This window comes from Humulus lupulus, chromosome 5 (assembly GCF_963169125.1).
Source record: "Humulus lupulus chromosome 5, drHumLupu1.1, whole genome shotgun sequence".
Classification (NCBI taxonomy): Eukaryota; Viridiplantae; Streptophyta; class Magnoliopsida; order Rosales; family Cannabaceae; genus Humulus; species Humulus lupulus.
Window position 1 is genome coordinate 206,769,051 of NC_084797.1, and position 20,492 is coordinate 206,789,542.

General features: G+C 41.4%; 1 protein-coding gene across 1 annotated transcript; it reads right to left on the reverse strand.

Annotated features, from left to right (window-relative positions):
• Positions 1-1,326: 1,326 nt before the first annotated feature.
• Positions 1,327-19,678, reverse strand: LOC133779897 (uncharacterized). Its single transcript, XM_062219795.1, has 3 exons — positions 19,613-19,678; positions 19,190-19,539; positions 1,327-1,684 (listed from the first exon to the last, which is right to left on the reverse strand). The coding sequence occupies exons 1-3, from the start codon at positions 19,676-19,678 to the stop codon at positions 1,327-1,329; spliced, it is 774 nt and encodes a 257-aa protein (XP_062075779.1).
• Between the last annotated feature and the right edge of the window lie 814 nt (positions 19,679-20,492).

Here is a 20,492-nt window from a genome sequence, read left to right on the forward strand (position 1 = left end):
ATTTAATATTTAACATATATTCATTAATTAATTGTTCTAAATAGTAATTAGTGTAAATCCTAATTATGTAAAATAATTTAACTTTTCCTAATTAATAAAATAAACATGACAATAGGAATTACACAATAATATATATTAATTAATTTCAAAATTCATACAAAAAATTAGAGAATTAATGAAATTAATTACTGTATAATAATATAATTGTTATAATTTTTTTAAAAATTATTAAATCATTTTTTGAACCATTGTGTTTTGATGGGAAGTTGAAAAGTTGTAATTTTAATAATTATATATAATATTTTGCATAATATAATAGGTCATTTCCAAAATATGTGTAGGTTCTATGAACATTTGCTTTGTAATTAAGAATCACCAGAATGTTTAACCAATAAAGCTACACTTAAACTTTTAAAAATTATAATAGCATTTAATATAATTAGTGAGGTGGTTGAAAATTAGATACTTATAAATTTCGAAATTAAAATAGCATTAGTTAATATAATCAGTGGGGTGGTTGAAAAGTTGATACTTATAAATTTTGAAATTATAATAGCATTTAATATAATTTTGAAAATTTGAAAATATGTATAAATCAAATAATATTTCAAAATTTTAATTATAATTTTGGAAATTAGGGTTTAGAGAGCCACAATTGTGCAATATTAATATTTTTTTATTTAATGCTAGGATATAGACAGTTGGTTAGAGTCTTTTAATATGAAGATGTGCATTTAATATCATTAGTGGGGTGGTTGAAATTTGAAAGTATTATATTATATTTTATTATATTTAAACATGATAATGATAATAGGATTCAGATAATAACAATTAAAAATTAATAAAAAAATAGAGAATATCATAAATTAATATGGGAAGTTGAAAATTTTACATCCATAATAATTATCTTTGATGTAAAAAATTATAAATTTCGAAATATTATTGGAATTTTTTTCCGCATTAAAATAGGGTATTTCGACAGTATGTATAGGTTTCTTGAACATTTACCTTTTAATGTGAACATGTCATTTAATAAGTGTACATAAAGTTGTGTTGATAGAATAAATGTGGATTATTTCATTATAAAAATATATAACTATTATATTTATTTTTATTATTTTATTGGGAAGATGAATAGGTGTCCTTCAAATGAATAAGTGTCTTTCTAATTAAACATGCAATGCTTTGTTCTATAAATATTGAAATTAAAATGTTCCCACATTTTCAAAATTATATTTAAACATTGTAAATAAAATTCGGATTATTAGAATATAATAGGATTTATTACAGGCTGAAATTTGTGTAATAAATATAAAAATGTTTTTTTTAAACTATCTCAAATCGATATATTGGACAAAATTTACTAGTTTGTAGCCACTGAACAATAAATTTTTCATGATGTGTGTGTGCGTGTGTGCAAGGTAACTTTGTAGCTTCCAAACCAACATGAACATTCTCGAAGCAAATAGAACATACAATTTGATCATCTTTAATCAAAACTTTCTCCAATCTTTCAATGGATTGCTGGCTTACCGCCACGAAATTAATAGTCATATTATCCATATAATCTTCACTATCAACGTCAGCATCAATGTCAAAATCGTGTTGCGGAGGAAGATCATAAATAAAAACATGAACATCCACTTTTACACAAGAATTAAAATCCTCTTTATTCCACATATTTCTAGTGTAATCAATAATTTTATCAGAAAGAAAAAATATAGAAGGATGGAGATGAGCCTCACCTAGCATCTCGTCAATGATAACTTTGGCATGATTATTTTCATTGGCCATCAATGTTTGTCATTAAAGAAATACAATATTATCGCTACAAACAGAGTCTTCCATGCCGTTATCGACCATCCAATTTGTAAAATTTGGTTCCCTACTAGTCAATGGATGTCGTGAAAATTTTGCGAAAAGATAAATAATAAAGAAAGAATCGGAACATTCACCTAGTCTGATGGTGTTATTAATATCACATCTTACTATTAGGTAGTATGAATCACCTAGAATTTCAGGAGGAGCCATAATCCGGGATTAGAATGATTACTTTTGCGTTATAACTATAAGCAAAAGATGAGATATGTAGAGAATATAAGAGGAGGAGATCTATAAAATATATAGAAACAACTTGCGTTTAAATAAAATAGAGAGAATAAAAGACATTGATGAAGTTGTTGTGTTTTAAAAAAAAATTATAGGTACTGTAATGCCCCGAATTTCCTAATAAGGGTTAGAACCTTGATTAGGAGGCCAGGATGACCATAATTGATTTATTATGTTATGTAATGATCATATGCATGTTCATGTGAATTATATTATAATATGGTGATAAATGCATGTATATGGGTGTATTTATAATTATAAGGGCATTTTGGTAATTTGGCCCATTGAGGGTGTAATTGTGTATTTTCGTGCATGTGGGTGAGTTATGATTGGTGCCACATTATATGTGGATTTGTTCGAGCCTTTCGGCATGAGACGATCATGAAATGCAAGTGTTCGGTCTAGTCATAACGGGTTTAAGTTCGAGGCTCGGGGTGATATTAATGATTAGAGCATTACCAGGAATTAAAGGGTAATGGGATATGGATTATTGGTGTTTGAGAATATTGAGAATAGTGGGAATTGGAGGGTGTTTATTATGATTAACGAATTAGGTGCGAAAGGACGGTTTTGCCCTTGGTGGCTATTAAGGCTTTATTTTAGACCTAAGGGCATTTAGGTCTTTTCACCCTTAGAGATTGGTATAAGCCATTAAGGCTGTAGAAAGAAGAGGAAAACAGAGTGTTGCCTTCCTTCTCTCCCGATGGTCTTTTTCCTCCATTTTCTCTTTGGATTTTCATGCTTTGTTTGAGGAATCAAGCCAAGGAACTAAGCTGAGATAAGCTAAGGCTATGCTCCACCATTGAAGAGGGTGTGTTGTTGAGATTGAGGTGAGTTTTTAGCCATTAGAAATTTTGGTTTTGCTCTGTTTTCTTAGTTAAGTTCCAGCTGGTTTTTGGGTTGGAAAGTGGGGAATTGATTGGAGTTTTGGCTAGGGTTCTTGGGGTTGTGGTGCCTAGGACATGTGGAGGTGGTATTTAGGTTTATTTGGGACTTAATTTAATGTTTTGAAGCTTTTGGTTGGGTTAGAAATGGTGGAATCGAAGGAAGAGATTTCTGGACAGATGCTGGCTGAAGGTAGTGCTACAGCGCCCAGTGTAGGGTGCTACAGCGCTACCTGCAGAGGAGGCTAGGGCGGTTTGGTTTTGAGTATAGCGCTAGGGCGCTAGGAGGGTGGCACTGTAGCGCTACCCTGTTTCTTCAGAACCCTGTTTTGGGTGTTCTTAAGGGTTTTTGGCTCAGGGTTTCAATCCTTAAGGCCCGGGATCGAATCTACTCACCGTGTGGGCATGTTTCGAGGTCCTGAGAGTGGGGTTTAGGTCAAGACCCTATCTTTGTTGATTTTCTTTAATCGGAGGTTATGTTTGATGACTAGGTGACCGCTAAAGGATTAAGGATCGATCATTCTCAAGGGTCGTTCTTGTTCTAATTCTCGCTCGAACCGGAGGTAAGAAAATTACACCCTGTGTATATGTGACATGCATGGTTATTATTGATGCATGTTGGATGTTAAAATGTAATGCACGAGAAACATGTGATTAGGACATGCTATGTATACTGGGTATGATATTGTTCAGAGCTTGAGCCTCTGTGTTTATGCATGATCCTAATTGTGCTAGTATTTGTTAAGTAAGCATGATGAAAGCCCTGTATTCGAATATTGGATATGTGATATATGTTTGGTGGCATTGCTTACTTGTTTATGGCACTGAGTAGTCAGGGACACTGACCTAAGAGTCAGAAACAGCATAAGCGCCCTGAACGCAGGGCCGAATGAAGATTACATCTAATCGATATCAGCATTGAATGGCTCTAAGGCATTAAAGCTAGATCGACCCTAAGGTCGATGAAACTTATAAGCGCTTGGCTAGTCTAGGACTAGTTACTCAGAGCCAAGGCCTAAGGCCTAGGTGACTGCTTGTCACATGGCTAGGGAATGATGTTCCAAGGTTATGACTCTATGGTCATGAAGAAGGTTATGTTGGTGACTAGTCATCATGCACCTATCCTATCTAAGCTAGTGAAAGGATCACTTATCTACTCGACAGGTTTATGCTGGTGACTATTTCACCAGACACCATCTTGCTTAAGCTAGTGAAAGGATCACTTATCCATAAGCCCCGGTGACCCTATCGTCACATGGCTATTGGGAACGGAACCCACCTTAGTGACTAGTACAATTGCCACTCTTCTATTTGGGGCTAAAAGCCCTGGATGACTATTATGGTCATTGGTTGATGTGTTATACTCAACATTACGTGGATTTGTTTGCCTGCTGGAATAAGGCTAAATCTGCTAGGTGTGTGCCTTATGATTTGATGGCATGTTATTACTATTCATGAGAATATTAAGTTTTCTTGCTGGGCTTCGGCTCACGGGTGCTATGTGGTGCAGGTAAAGGCAAAAGAAAGCTTGACCATCCTTGAGTTGGAGAGCTTAGTGATGATGTGTACATATGCGACTGCTCGACTGCCACGACCGAGGGTTGAAAGAGGAACTAGGGTTAAACCCTGTTTTGCCGCTTAGATCGGCCTGTTGTAAATATTTTCTTGTAGTAGACTCTGAAATTATATTTTGGGATCCCAATGTATACAGTAAACGTACTAGTGAAACGTTACATCTTAACCAAAAATTTTAATCCCTAATCCGCTAATCATACTTAGATACACGATTTTGGCCAAACGACTCGATTAACGAGTTTAGCACTGGTTACAAGGCACAATGTAACGGTCCCTGGAGTTTGGGGCGTTATAGGTACAATTAATAATAGTGGTTGAAATATGTTACATGATAAAAACATAGGGAATATAAATAGTGGTCACTTGGTGACATGGATAAGCTACTGTTTACCCAAAAAACGATTGCTGATGACATGGCGATACTTTCTCACACGTGGCGAAAGTACTGCTCGACTATCGACCAGAAGTGCACCGCATCGTCAAGGTTAATTTTTTATACGACCAGGCAGGTCGTATAACCTAAGTTATTTCCTTTTTAAGTTGTAATCTTATAATAACTGTGTTGAATATTTCTTCATTCTTATCTTGATACGCGATTATTAAGAAAAGATAGGACACGTTAGCATGTGTAACCCTCCTTGAGCCTATAAATATGCATGAAATAGCTAAAGGAAGGGACTTTTGGAACTTTTCATTTCCTGAATCTTGTTGCGAAATATTGAGAGAAAAAAGAGCTAAAGTGAGTTGTTCATCATCTTATTGTAATACATCTAAGGTCTGTGAAACTCAAGAACCCTAGTTCTTTGATCACGACTTCAAGATTCAATAATAACAATATCACTAAGTGGATGTAGGTCATTACCATTCTTTGGGGCCGAACCACTATAATTCCTTGGTGTTTTCTTCCTTTCTGTTAGATCATTTTTCTCATTCTTGCTTTATACTTTGTCGTACATTTGACTCCGTATCGTTGGCCAAATCGAGGGTCAACACTCTGGTGATTTCATGAGAGATTGGGAAAGAACTATGAAAGAATCTAATGGCGAAAATATCCAAGAAGACTGGACAGGCTACTGGTGCTGCACCATCCCAACCTCTTCCCCCAAATATGGTCGAGAATGAACCACATTTGGAGTTTGATGAGGAGGAACTAGATTCCAAAACGCTGAGGGCAACACTAGGAGTGTTGCAAGATGAGTTGGCCAATCTGAGGGCCAATCAAGAGAATGCTGCGGAGACGATGGCGCTGCAGCAAAGAGAAATAAAACGCCAGCGTCAGGAGCTAAGTGAGCGGCATGCTGAGATGGATCGTCGGCAGAGGGATGCCATGGCCGCCCTTGAAGTAGCCATTCAACTGGATAGGAGTCAAGTTGTACCAGCCTCCCAGCCAGAGTAGCCACCAAGCACACCACCTCAAAGAGGTCCTAATCCAAGCCCTCAAAGGCCGAAGCAGCCACCTATGGCCCAAGATGATGTCCCACCTAGGGATCCTGAGCAGCAGCCTCCTTCCCAGGCTGGTCGAGGCAATCCCCAGCGCCCAAGGCAGAATAGGGTCGGGCAACCACCCCGCAGCCCTAGATGCCTAGGGGATGAAGAGCCGAATAAACCGAGCAGGGGACAACGTATTTCTGCCAACAGAAGGAACACAAAGTCAGGCTCTGCGGTCAGGGGCCCCCCACGACATAACAATGCATGGCGACCCAATGACCAGCGCAGGCCTCCCCCTGACGCTCAAGAGATGCCACCCCGAGGAGGAAATAGCACGAACAGCCGGACGCGCCATAGTCAGCCACAATTCAGGGATGGGCATGGCTATAATGAAGCTGACTCCGGCAGAGGGAACACTGGCTGGAGAAATGAAGAAAGAGATGGAGGTAGAAGCCCCCCACCTAGAGAAAATAGGCCAGTTAGCCACAACGCTGGGGGGCAGCCCAGGCAGCCGAACGTCTTTAGCCGGCTAGGAGCTAGTGAGCAGAGATGAAAAGACGACGATCTTAGGGACGTACTTAACGACCGCCATGAAAGGCATGATGAGTACGCTCCCCCGGCACCCGCAGCCCCAGCAGTCCCGGAGGCAGTTCAAGCTTAGATTGATGCCCTGAACCAGGCAGTACAACAACTGTTCGGGGGACGTACGTCCCATATCGAGTACGATAGGAGGAGGGGCACCCCCTTCATACAAAGGATTGTTGTGGCCAAAACCCCCAGTAAGTTTAAGATGCCTACATTACCAAATTTTGACGGGTACGGAGACCCCGTATCTTACGTTAATAAGTTCAAGATACAAATGGACATACAAAAAGTGTCGGAAGATGCCCGCTGCTGGATCTTCCTTACGACACTATCTGATACCTCTTAGGAGTGGTTCTTTAAGCTCCCTACGCGGGTCGTGTACACCCCATAGAGGCCAACCAGCTAGTCGAGATACGACAGAAGGAGGGAGAGCCCTTGAAAGAGTATGTCCAACGCTTCGTGCGAGCTGCAACTGGAGCCAAGACAATGGGCGATGAAGGTAAGATGATGGCTCTAACTACTGGAGTTAGGCACCATTCACCCCTCTGGAGTATCCTCAGAAACCATGGGGTTAGAAGTACCCAAGAGTTCTTGGATCGGGCTGATCGGTATATCAAGCTCGAAGATGCAATTTCCAACGAAGCGAAATCGCCAAAAAAAGACAAGGAACCTAAAGAACCCACCAAAGCCGCCAACGGGTCGGAAAAACCCAATGGCAACGGCAAAGGCAATGGGAATGGCAATGGTAGAAATGGTGGAAAGCAGGCGAACAATGAACCCTCGACCTCCAAGAGTAAGCATCCCAAAGGCAATCAGTATGAACCAAGATTCACCAACTCACTGCCCTTTTCGAAATCCGAGCTAAGGTCTACCAAGCGACCAGCTCAAGCGGTCCTTACAAACGACCCGCACCTAAAAGGAAAGATATCTCCAAGAGAGATAAAACAAAGTTCTGTCGTTTTCCCAACGACTACGGGCACGACACCAATGAATGTAACCAGTTGAAGGACGAGATTGAGTTCTTGATAAGGCATGGACATTTAAGATGATATGTGCGAGCCGCAGGAGGTTATCAACGAGAGGCTCAAGGTGGCAACGAGCAGGCGCCTGCACGCCAACGCTCGCCACCTTTACAGCCAGCTCCTGTGGTAGGCACTTTACTCACCATCTGCGGAGGCCCACATCTTGCAGAAGACAGTGGGAAGGCAAGGGAACGATATGCTCGAACCCTACGCCACGACCAGGACATCGAGATGATGAGTGTGGAAGATCGAGCACCAAAAAAGGCTCTTACAGAGGAGGAATTAATAACCATCTCTGATGATGATGCCCAGCACGCACGATTCCCACACTCCGACTCACTCGTCATGGACGTAAAAATAGCCAATATGATGGTGAAAAGGGTGTTGGTCGACACAGGAAGTTCGGTTAACATCCTATACAAGTCCTCCCTGGAAAGAATGGAGCTATCCATCAAAGACCTAGAGCCATGCAACAAAACCATTTATGGTTTTTTCGGTGAAGATCTTGCCCCAACAGGGTCGATTAGGCTTCCAATTACGGCAGGTAATGCGCCTGCTAGTAGGACATTACTCACTACTTTTCTAGTAGTTGATTGTCCTTCGACATACAATGTTGTAATTGGGAGACCAATTTTGGTCGACCTACGAGCCGTCACCTCGATATGGCACCTCGCCATGAAATTCCCAACAGACACAGGGATAGGTTGCGTACTGGGAAACCAGAGGGAAGTGAGGGAGTACTACAACGCCTCGATCACCAAGGTGAAGAAAGGTGTATTGAGAGATGTTCACAGGAAAGAGTTGCAAATGGCGACTGATGTTCAGGCACACTCGGGTGATAATGTCACCAAATAGGGCGTTGCCCAAAGTGAGGAAGGGACTTAGAACCTCGCTTTGGGGATTTTGAAGAAGAAGTGGGACCCATCGAGGACCTTGAAGAGGTCCAACTCGATGAAGAAAATCCGACCAGAGTTGTGAAAGTCGGTAAAAACTTAGAGACAACAAAAAAACAAGCACTGGTGGAGTTTTTAAGGAGGAACTAAGAGGTCTTTGCCTGGTCGCACAAAGACATGGTCGAGATAGATCCTGCAGTTATCAACCATGTCTTAAACATCAACAAGAGATTTCCACCAGTGCAACAAAAAAGAAGGCTGCTCGACAAAGATAGATCAAGGGCCTTAAAAGAGGAAGTCGAGAAGCTGAAGGAGAATGGGTTCATCAGGGTGGCATTTTATCCATCGTGGGTCTCTAATCCCGTACTAGTGCCCAAGTCGAATGGCAAGTGGCGTACGTACGTGGATTTTACAGACCAGTTATTCAGAGCCAGGGCATATGGCCCTGGTGATTGTTTGTCACATGGCTAGGGAACACTGTTCCAAGGTTATGACTCTATGGTCATGAGGAAGGTTATGTTGGTGACTATTAACCATACACCTATCCTATTCAAACTTATGAAAGGTTCTCTTATCAGTTAAGCCTGGTGATCCTATCGTCACATGGCTAAAGGGTTCTATCCCCATATTAGTGACTTTTGTGACTGTCACCTATTTATTTGGATTGTTTGTCCTGAATGATTATTACGATCATTGTTGATATTATATCATGTTTTATTATGCTTTTCTTGCTGGGCCTTGGCTCATGGGTGCTATGTGGTGCAGGTAAAGGGAAAGAAAAGCTCACCCAGCCTTGAGTGGAAAGCTTAGGTGGTGATGTGTACATATGCGGCCGCTTGACCACCACGGCCAAGGCGTTCTCAGAGGAACTAGGGGGTTCACCCTATTTTGCCGCTTAGGTCGGCGGGATTGTAAATTTGAAATAATAATGACCATTTTGTACTGAGAATAACTTGTAAATGTTTTGATTAGCTCTGCAGAGCAGTTTGTAATGAAAATATCCATTTCCTTTTTATTAGTTTTTCTACCTTAACCTGTTAATTACACTTAGAGCACGTTTTTGACCAAAGGACTCGGGTAGCGGGTCAAATTTCTGGTCCACCGTTCACCGTAACTGTTCTGGGGTAACCAGGGCGTTACAACTTGGTATCAGAGCAATGCCAAGGTTAGGGTTCCTGTAGACTGGCTGGGCATGTACACACATCACTGAAGTCAAGCTCGACTCATGGTTTGGTAACTATTTATGTAGTTATGTGTATAACCGCTTAAATGTGGTATATATGCTTTACCTGTGCGCATGAGACATTATGTTAAACCTGTGCCCTGAAATATTATATCCTCAACAACTGTGTGCTTATTAGTACTGGGAATTGTTGGAACATACTTATAAGTATGATTGATTGTGAACCATTATGTGATACATGCTGAGTGCTAAATGCTATAAACATGTATCTGCTTGTATATTTGTATGACTGTGGAATATGATAATTGTCTGCTTGTTCTTGGACTGTAAGGTGGCAAGAGGTTTAGTTATTACTACCTGATTGGCCGTATTGATTATTATTTCAGCAAGGTATCAGTGACAGAATTATGAATCCGGGACAAACAGACACATTAGCTGGCCAGAGTGATCAGGGCCAGAATAATAATAATAGCCAGGGTCAGGAAAATGACCAGTCTCAAATTCCACAGCCAGGTCCTGTAAATTGGCAGCAGATAGTCAGTGAGCTGCAAGCTACTATATTGAAACAGGGAGAAGAGCTTCGTCTCTTGAAGCAACAGCAAGGGCCTGCAGTGGCCAGTGGATCAGAGGCACCTCCTGTGTTGGTGCCAGCAGCTGGGCAGCTGCCTGAGGTTGGAAATAAATGGGAGCCTCTTTATGAGAGGTTCAGGAAGCAACAACCTCCAGTATTTGAGGGCAGTGCAGATCCTGCCAAGGCTGAACAATGGATGAGCATGATTACCACTATCCTTGACTTTATGAGGGTATCTAGTAATGAGAGGGTGGCTTGTGCCACTTACATGTTTCGGGAGGATGCCCGGATTTGGTGGGAAGTGATTACCCAGACGAAGAATGTAAATGCCCTGAGTTGGGAAGAGTTTCAGACTCTGTTCAATGAGAAATACTATAATGATGCTATCAGGGCAGCTAAAGCTGAGGAATTTATTAGGCTACTTCAGGGGAACTTATCAGTCACTGAGTACGCCTTGAAGTTCGATCGCTTGGCAAAGTTTCCCAAGGAATTGGTGCCCACTAATGAGACCAGGAGAGAGAGATTCTTGCAGGGGCTACATCCCAGGTTAGCCCGAGATGTACGTATCACCACTGTGGCAGGAGTTACTAATTATGCACAGGTGGTGGAGAAGGCACTCACAGCTGAGAGTGCAGAGATTAAGATCTGGCGTGATAGTGCAGCCAGGAAGGATTTCAGGAGGCCAGGTCCTCCATTTGTGGGTTCAGGTAGGGGTGTTGGCCCCAGTGATCAGAAGAGGAAGGTTCCTGACACCTTCCCAGTTCCAGGTCCTGACAGGAGGCCCCGTGGTATTTCTATGGGTCGTCTAGGAGGCAGTGAAGCCTGGAAGTCTTATCCTGAGTGCCCAAGGTGCAAGAGGCATCACTTGGGATAATGTAGGGAAAATGCCTGCTTCTCATTTGGAGCAGTGGGTCATCTTAAAAAGGATTGCCCTAAGGTAAGAAAAGAAGAACCCAGAAAGGCGGACAGCTCGGCCCCAGCTCGAGTGTTCGCATTGACCTAAGCAAAAGTTGAGGCTTCCCCCTCAGTTGTTACAGTTCAGCTTCTTAGTGCTGGAACCCCTTATAATGTGTTGATTGATTCTGGTGCTACACATTCTTTTGTTGCTAGTCGTGTTATTGATAGATTGTGTAGACCATGGGATTTTTATGTTGTGGGGTTTGGTACCTTGTTTCCCACTGGAGAGTTAGTAGTATCCAGGAGGTGGGTCAGGTCTTTGCCAGTGACAATGGAAGGCAGAGAGTTGTCAGTGGATTTAATAGAGTTTGTTATGACTGACTTTGATATGATACTGGGTATGGATTGGTTGGCAAAGTATGGGGCAACCATTGATTGCAGAAGGAAAATGGTCACCTTTGAGCCTGAAGGTGAGGATCCTTTTGTATTTGTTGGTACTGTGCATGGACCTCGCATTCCTATGATTTCTGCATTGAGGGCTAGGGATTTATTGCAAGGAGGTTGCATTGGATTCTTAGCCAGTGTGGTTGATACCACCCAGGTCGTGCTAGTGAGACCAGAGGATACCAGGTTAGTTTGTGAGTTTCTGGATGTGTTTCCAGAAGATTTGCCAGGGTTGCCACCGCATAGAGAAATTGAGTTCGTTATAGAACTGGCACCAGGGACGGAGCCAGTGTCTAGAACACCTTACAGAATGGCCCCAGCTGAGTTGAAGGAATTAAAAGTACAGTTGCAAGAGCTGTTAGACTTGGGTTTTATCAGACCTAGCTTTTCACCTTGGGGTGCGCCAGTTCTGTTTGTAAAGAAGAAAGATGGTTCTCTGAGAATGTGTATTGATTACAGAGAACTGAATAAACTGATAATTAAGAATAAGTATCCTTTGCCAAGGATAGATGATCTGTTCGATCAGTTGCAAGGCAAGAAGGTATTCTCGAAGATCGACCTTCGTTCTGGTTACCATCAGTTAAGGGTCAAGGAGGGAGATATACCTAAGACTGCATTCCGTACCAGGTATGGGCATTATAAGTTTTTAGTTATGTCATTTGGATTGACTAATGCCCCTGCTGCATTTATGGATTTGATGAACAGAGTATTCAAGGATTATCTAGACCAGTTTGTGATTGTCTTCATTGATGACATTCTGGTATATTCTCAGTCAGAGTCAAAACATGAGTATCACTTGAGATTGGTTCTACAGAGACTGAGGGAACACAGGTTGTTTGCTAAGTTCAAGAAATGTGAATTCTGGTTGTCTCAAGTATCTTTTCTTGGACATATCGTCAGTAAGGAGGGGATTAAAGTGGATCCAGCAAAGATCGAAGCGGTCAGAGACTGGCCAAGGCCAAAGAATGCTTCTGAAGTTAGAAGTTTCATTGGATTGGTAGGGTATTATAGGCGGTTCGTGGAAGGGTTCTCAAAGATAGCTGGTGCTTTGACTGAGCTGTAACACAAAAGCCAGAAGTTTGTGTGGTCAGATAAGTGTGAGAACAGCTTCCAGGAACTAAAGCAAAGATTGATTACAGCTCCGATCCTGAGTCTTCCAACAGGTCAGAAGAAGTTTATGATTTACTGCGATGCTTCTCATCAAGGATTGGGCTGTGTTTTGATGCAATCAGATAAGGTAATTGCCTATGCTTCTCGTCAATTGAAGGAGTATGAAAAGAGGTATCCTACTCATGATTTAGAGTTAGCAGCTGTGGTTTTTGCTTTGAAGATATGCAGGCACTATCTCTATGGAGAGAAGTGTGAGATTTATACAGACCACAAGAGCCTGAAGTACTTCTTCACCCAGAAAGACTTAAATATGAGGCAAAGGCGTTGGTTGGAATTAGTAAAAGATTATGATTGTGAGATCTTGTATCATCCAGGAAAGGCCAACGTTGTAGCTGATGCTCTAAGTCGGAAGGGTCCGGGGCAGATTCATGGTATGAGGCTGATAGCCAGAGAGTTAGCTGATGATATGACCAGAGCTGGTATAGAGCTGCTGGTGGGCCAGTTGGCTAATATTACGCTACAGTCTACGTTGTTGGAGAGGATCAAGGAGGGTCAGCTGAGTGATCCATAGCTGATCAAGATCAGAGAGGATGTTCTGGCTGGAGTGTCCAGAGATTATTCAGTGTTTGAGCTAGGCTTGCTGAGATACAAGGGGAAAATATGTGTTCCATTAGACACTGCAATGAGACAAGAGATTCTGGATGAATCTCATACTACACCTTACTCTTTGCATCCATGCACCACAAAGATGTATCAGGATGTGAGATCGCTATATTGGTGGCCAGGGATGAAGAGAGATGTAGTAGAGTATGTGGCTAAGTACTTGACATGTCAATAGGTCAAGGCTGAGCATCAGAGGCCGGCAGGGCTACTGCAGCCTCTGGATATCCCAGAGTGGAAGTGGGAAGACATCACAATGGATTTTGTGGTGGGCTTACCCAGGACTGTTGGTCAGCATGATTCTATTTGGGTGATAGTGGATCGCTACACCAAGTCAGCTTACTTTCTGCCAGTGAGGACTACTTATACAGTTGACCAGTATGCAGATCTCTATGTGAGAGAGATCGTGCGCCTCCATGGTGCGCCTAGGTCGGTCGTGTCAAATCGGGACCCTACTTTTACTTCCAAGTTCTGGGGGAGTTTGCAGAAAGCCATGGGGACACAATTAAAGTTCAGTACTGCTTATCATCCTCAGATAGATGGACAATCTGAGAGGACGATCCAGATATTGGAAGACATGCTGAGAGCATGTGTGCTGGACTTTGGTGGATCTTGGAGTAAGTATCTGCATTTGATAGAGTTCTCCTATAATAACAGTTATCAATCTACCATTGGGGTTGCACCTTATGAGATGCTATATGGTAGGAAATGTAGATCTCCCATTCATTGGGATGAGACAGGTGAAAGGAGATACTTAGGTCCTGAAGCAGTTTAGAGGACCAATGAGGCCATTGAGAAGATTAGAGCTAGAATGCTTACTTCTCAGAGTAGACAGAAGAGCTATGCAGATCCCAAACGCAGGAACGTGGAGTTCCAGATAGGAGACTATGTCTTCCTTAGAGTCTCGCCATGGAAAGGGGTGAGAAGGTTTGGAAAGAAAGGCAAGCTGAGACCCAGATATGTAGGTCCATTTGAGATCCTGGAGAGGGTTGGTCAGGTGGCTTACAGGTTAGCTTTGCCTCCGGCGTTGTCTGCCGTGCATAATGTATTTCATGTTTCAGCTCTTCGGAGGTATGTGCCTGATGCTAATCATATTTTGAGCTATGAAGATTTGGAGCTTGAGGCAGATCTCTCCTATGAGGAACAGCCTATCCAGATACTTGACAGAAAAGATAAGGTCCTCAGAAACAAGACGATACATTTGGTTAAGGTATTGTGGAGGAACAACAAGGTCGAGGAAGCGACCTGGGAGCTGGAGTCAGACATGTAGAATCAGTATCCCGAGTTGTTCAGGTAAATTTCGAGGACGAAATTTCTGTAAGGAGGGGATAGTTGTAATGCCCCGAATTCTCCGATTTGGTTTAATGGCGGGATTAGTAGTCCGGGAGGGCCATACTTGTTTAATTATGCCAATAAATGATATTATGCATGTATATGATAATTATATTATAATATGATATTAAATGCATGCATGTGGGTCCACATCTGTTTACAGGGGTACTTTGGTAATTTGGCCCGTTGAGGGCATAATTGTATATTTGTTTGCATGTCAATGATATATTGCGAGACCACATTATAATGTGGGTTTGTTCGAGCCATTCGGCATGAGACGATCCTGGATTACTAGTTAGCGGTCTGGTCATAACAGGTTTATGTTCGAGGCTCGGGTTGAGTCTCGGGGTGATTTTAGTGATTAGTACGTTACCGGGTATTAGAGGGTAACGGTATATGAATTATTGGTGCTTGGAATTATGGGGGTTAGAGGGAATTGGAGAGCGTTAATTATGATTAACGAGATAGGTTGGAAAGGACAGATTTGCCCTTGGGAGCCTTTAGAAACCCTTAAATGACCTAGGGGTATAATGGTCTTTTTACCCCTAGGATAGATATAAACTGAGTTCAGCAGTAAGTTGATGAGAAAAACAGAGCAAGTTCTTGAGCTTCCCGTACCTTCTCCTTCTTCCATTTTCTTTGTGATTTTTGGTGATCTTGTTGAGGATTCAAGCTTGGGAAGTAGACCTTGGGAGTTTGGGAGAGTGTTCCTGTTGGGGTTTTATGCCCTAATTAAAACCCAAATTCTTTGTAATCTTGTTTTATTATCAATAAAAGAATAGAAATCATTTTTTGACTTGGTCAATCACTTTGCTCACATGTTTTATTTTCATGATTATTTGTTTAATATAAACTTCTATTAAATCCCGAGCATATAGCTAATCTTATTTATAGTGACGTAATCACAGTGGAATATAAATATGATTATATGTTCAAAAATAAGTTAGTCCTAAGATTAGTCAGTGCACCGGATTTACACTGACTTGCCAATCTACGATATGATCTACTTACACATTACAGTGTTATGTTCTTTCCAGAACATTAGCAAAGTAGATAAGATCGGATGTATATGTTACATCGGATAGGACCGATATTGACAGTTGATAAGATAAGTAAACATGTCGTTATTATCTATTCTAGTCATATCATATAGTTGACCATAGGTCAATTCAATCTCAATTCTGAGTGGTTAGTATTCTAACTAATTGTATTATTTGAGTTCTTTGACTTGTTCGTTACCAGCTTACCCTACGAACTAGCCCATACTTACATCTTGGGAACTCGGTAGTATAATTGAGTGGGAGTGTTAATCATAGATATGAACATCTATAGCTTCTGATGAAGAAGTGAAATTATGGTTTCCTTTTAGTTTGGTTCAAGGTGATAAATGATAGAGATCTCATTTCAATTAAATTAGTTAATTGAAATATCATTTACAAGGAACTAAGTGTTTTAAGGATAAAATACAATGAGGGGTAAAACGGTATTTTAGTCCTATCTCATTGTAGACCGTCTATAGAGGATTGAATGACAATTATGGTTGTAACAATGGATAATTAATAGCGTATCTATATTTGTTATAGAGCGTTCTATGAATTCAAGAGTGCAATTCCAAGTCTATAGTGGAGTTACGAGGAATTAATAAGTTAGTAAATTTATTTGTTAGATTTATGATAACTTATTGGAGCTTGATTTCATAGGCCCATGTTCCCCATTGTACCTTGGATAAAATCATCTATATAGTCTCAATTAATTGATTTAATCATCAATTAGAATTATCAAAGTTGACCAGGTCAATTTTGGATAGTTTCACAGAGTTGTGTAATTTTGAGAAGAAAAGAGAAATTATGGTAGATTTATTAATTAAGATAAATTGGTATCTAAATTAATAAATAAATTTAAATCAAGGTTCAAATTATAAATAATTAATTTGATAAAGGATTTAAATCATTATTTAATTAATTAAATCAATAGAAAATAATACAGGCCTTGATTTTAAGTCCAATGGGCTTATAATCAAATGGGAAATTTCACGGGCCTATAGCCCATGATAATTTCGAACTAGGGCTTCAAAATAGCTGTTATTTTATTGATTTTTTAATTAAATTAAATGGCCTAATTGAGTCTATAAAAGGAGTGCTTAGAGAGAAGATTTCGAAGACTACAGATAAGTCACAAGTCAGATTTTCTAATAGTTTTAGATTCTCTCTAAACACAAGTCCTTTTCTAAGCCTCTTTGTTATTTTCTCTTCTTCTCTCTATATCTATCTCATGTGTTGAGAATTGCCCACACTAGTCTAGGTGGTTCTAAGGATACATTGGAAGATCGTGAAGAAAATAGAAGATCGGTTCAGTTTCTTGATAATACTCTGTGACAGAGAGGATACAAGAGTTAGAGAAACTGAAGGAAGGACTCTTTAATTCCGCTGCGTATACTGTAAGTATTCTATTTTTTGTTTCTCTTTGAATTCAATTTTAGAAACATGTTTTAGGCTATCTCGTATTAATATGTTTAATATTAGATATACATGAAAATAAATAAAGATCCTGTATAAGATTTTTCCAACAGTTCCACCATTGAAGAGAATCACAACCTGAGTTTGAGGTAAGTTTCCAACCATTAGTTTACTGGTATGTTCCGTTTTGGTGTTAGTTTTCAGCTTGTGTTTTTGTGGTGGATTGTTGGAATTGATGGAAGTTTTGGTTGGGGTTTATCTTGGGTTTTGCTAAGGGAGTGATATAGATCAAGTTTAGGGGTTGTATTGGAGGTTTGAGTGGTGTTTAATCTTGGTTTGAAAGGTTGGTTCCAAGAGAAATCGCAAGGGAAGAAAAACAAGGGTTTTGGCTGAACTGGAGGTTGGGCCGCGGCATGGCCAGGGAGGGCCGCGGCCCTTGAAGGATGCTGAAGTTAGGCACCTCTGTTTGAGGGGCGGGCCGCGGCCCTTAGTGGCTTTTTGGCCAGAAATGGCTTTTTGGCTCGGGGATGCAAGTCAACCTCAAGGTCGATCCTACTACCCGCTTTAGTAGTGTTTGATGTCTCGGAGGCTAGGTTGGGGTTTGGGAACCCTTTATTATTCATTTTATTGATGGAATCCCATAATTGGTTATGACCAGGTAATCGCTAAAGGACCAAAAGGTTGATCGTTCTCAAGGGTCGCTCTTATTATTAATTCTCGCTCGAACAGGAGGTAAGAAAGTTGCACCCTGTGTATATATGACATGCGTGATTATTATTAAGGCATGTTGATTGATAAATGTGGACATGGATTGCCTATTGAATACTAGTGGATGTTAAATACTTGTATATGTACTGATTAGTCAGGGACACTGACCTAAAGAGTCAGAAATGGCATAGCGTCATGAACTTCGAGCAAAATGAAGATTAGATCTAATCGATATCAGCATTGAATGACTCATATGGGGTATTGATGCTGGTCCGACTCTAAGGTCGATGAACTCATAAGCGCTTGTCTGGTCTAAGACATGTTATTCAAAGCCAAGGCATAGGGCCCCGGTGACTGTTTGTCACATGGCTAGGGAACGCTGTTCCAAGGTTATGACTCTATGGTCATGAGGAAGCTTATGTTGGTGACTATTAACCATACATCTATCCTATTCAAACTTATGAAAGGTTCTCTTATCAGTTAAGCCTGGTGATCCTATCGTCACATGGCTAAAGGGTGTTGTCCCCATATTAGTTACTTTTGTGACTATCACCTATTTATTTGGATTGTTGGTCCTGAATGATTATTACGATCATTGTTGATATTATATCATGTTTTATTATGCTTTTCTTGCTGGGCCTTGGCTCATGGGTGCTATGTGGTGCAGGTAAAGGGAAAGAAAAGCTCACCCAGCCTTGAGTGGAGAGCTTAGGTGGTGATATGTACATATGCGGCCGCTTGACCACCACGGCCAATGCGTTCTCAGAGGAATTAGGGGGTTCACCCTATTTTTCCGCTTAGGTCGGCGGGATTATAAATTTGAAACAGTAATGACCATTTTGTACTGAGAACAACTTGTAAATGTTTTGATTAGCTCTGCAGAGCAGTTTGTAATGAAAATATCCATTTCCTTTTTATTAGTTTTTCTACCTTAACCTGTTAATTACACTTAGAGCACGTTTTTGACCAAAGGACTCGGGTAGCGGGTCAAATTTCCGGTCCACCATTCACCGTAACTGTTCTGGGGTAACCAGGGTGTTACGGTGTAATTAAAAGATTCAAAGATAAACAAGGGAAAAGACTAAGAGTCTGGAGGATCTTGAGGGGTGTCCTGGTCGACGACATCTGTAGCGTCATTGTCCGCCTCGTCCAAGCCAATAGCGAAGGAGATTTCGGGCGAGGCAAGTACCCTTGCCCTTTCTTCTTCTGCCAGTCGAGCAACGTAGCGAGCTATCTTGGCATGCCTTGCGTGATTGGGAAGGTAGCTGAAGTCAGCCCCTTGGTTGTGTTTCCAGAAGTCATAAAAAACATTTACTCGTGGCGTTCTTGTACCTTTCCAAATTGCTGGCGTTGTCTTGTTCAAGCTTCTCGATCTGGCCCTTCAAGGTTTTAGTCTCTTGTCTACTCGCAGTCAAGTCCTCCTCGAGCTTTTTATCCGCGCGGTAATTGATGCGGTTAGACTCCTTGAAGTTGTCTCTCTGCGCGACGGCCTTATCCAGAGCACTTTGCTTCTCCTTCAACTCCTCAGCCAGTTTGTTCTTCTCCTTAAGCACCGCCTCAAGCTGTTCAACGTATTTCTCTTCAGCAGATTTGAGTTCGTCAGCGTGCTGTTGCTCCAAAGACTTGGACTGCTCGGTTACGGCACCCGAGCAGAGCCGACCGGTAGTAAGGGTTAGAATTTCCTGCGATCAGAGCAAAGATTAGTCTGACTGTAGAGTATAAAGGAAGCTGTCTCCATAGAAAAAGATAACTTACACTGGCAAACTCCTTCAAGGCGCGGGTTAGGATCTGATCGACGTCCATTGACTCAGTCGAAGCCATCGCCTCTCGGCAACGATTGTGCTTCACAATTTTTGTGACCCTGTCTTTGACCGATCTTAAGACATGACTTGTTATGTCGCCCCCAGTGGAAGCAGGACCAGCCTGCTGAGTTTGATCAATTGGGGCCGGTGGAGACGGTGTCGACCCAACAGGAGCAGTGGAAGTCTGCTGCTCGAGAGGAGAAGAGGGTGGTGTTGAATTGGCTGAGGGTCCGTCCTCCGGGAGGCCTACAGTGCGAGATTTCTTAGCCTAAGGCATTTTACTGCTTTCCTCGGGATTCCTCTTGCTCATTTTCTTTTTGCTCGAGAGAGCTTAGGGAGCCTCAAGAGCATTGTATATGTCGAACATGCACTCAGAGTCCATATCTGGAAAAGATGCAAATATACGAACAATGAGATAGTATAAACAATTAAGTATGTTATGTCAGGAAAAGAAACAAAGAAAATTGCAAGTGAAATATCTGAGCTATCATTACTGGACGCTACATTATATACTCTACTAGTCTTACACTCACTCTCTGGCATGAAGAAGGCTGAATCTAAATGTAAACCGTACTTAAAAAAAATTTCCTCGTTAAATAAGTGACAGGGAATTGGCAAGCTATCTAAGAGCGAGAGATCAGTACCGTTCTCATCCGAAGATTCGTTGAAGGGCACGAGAGGTTCAGTGGCTTTCTTTTTCCCTTTTCCCTTTGGGGCTGGGGGAGTAGCAGCCCACGGGGTGCTGGAAGGTTCCCTGATTGTTACTCCAGTGGCTCTCCTTGGAGGGGTTTGTTCCACGTCCGGGTGCTGCTCAAGAATCTCTCCGCCAGTAG

Coding starts and splice junctions, on each gene's coding strand:
- LOC133779897 (XM_062219795.1), bottom strand. CDS start 19,678: ATGGCTTCGACTGAGTCAATGGACGTCGATCAGATCCTAACCCGCGCC. Junction 19,540..19,612: donor CCTTGAAGGAGTTTGCCAGT/GTAAGTTATCTT, acceptor CTCTGATCGCAG/GAAATTCTAACCCTTACTAC. Junction 1,685..19,189: donor AACGCCAGCAATTTGGAAAG/GTACAAGAACGC, acceptor TGATTACACTAG/AAATATGTGGAATAAAGAGG.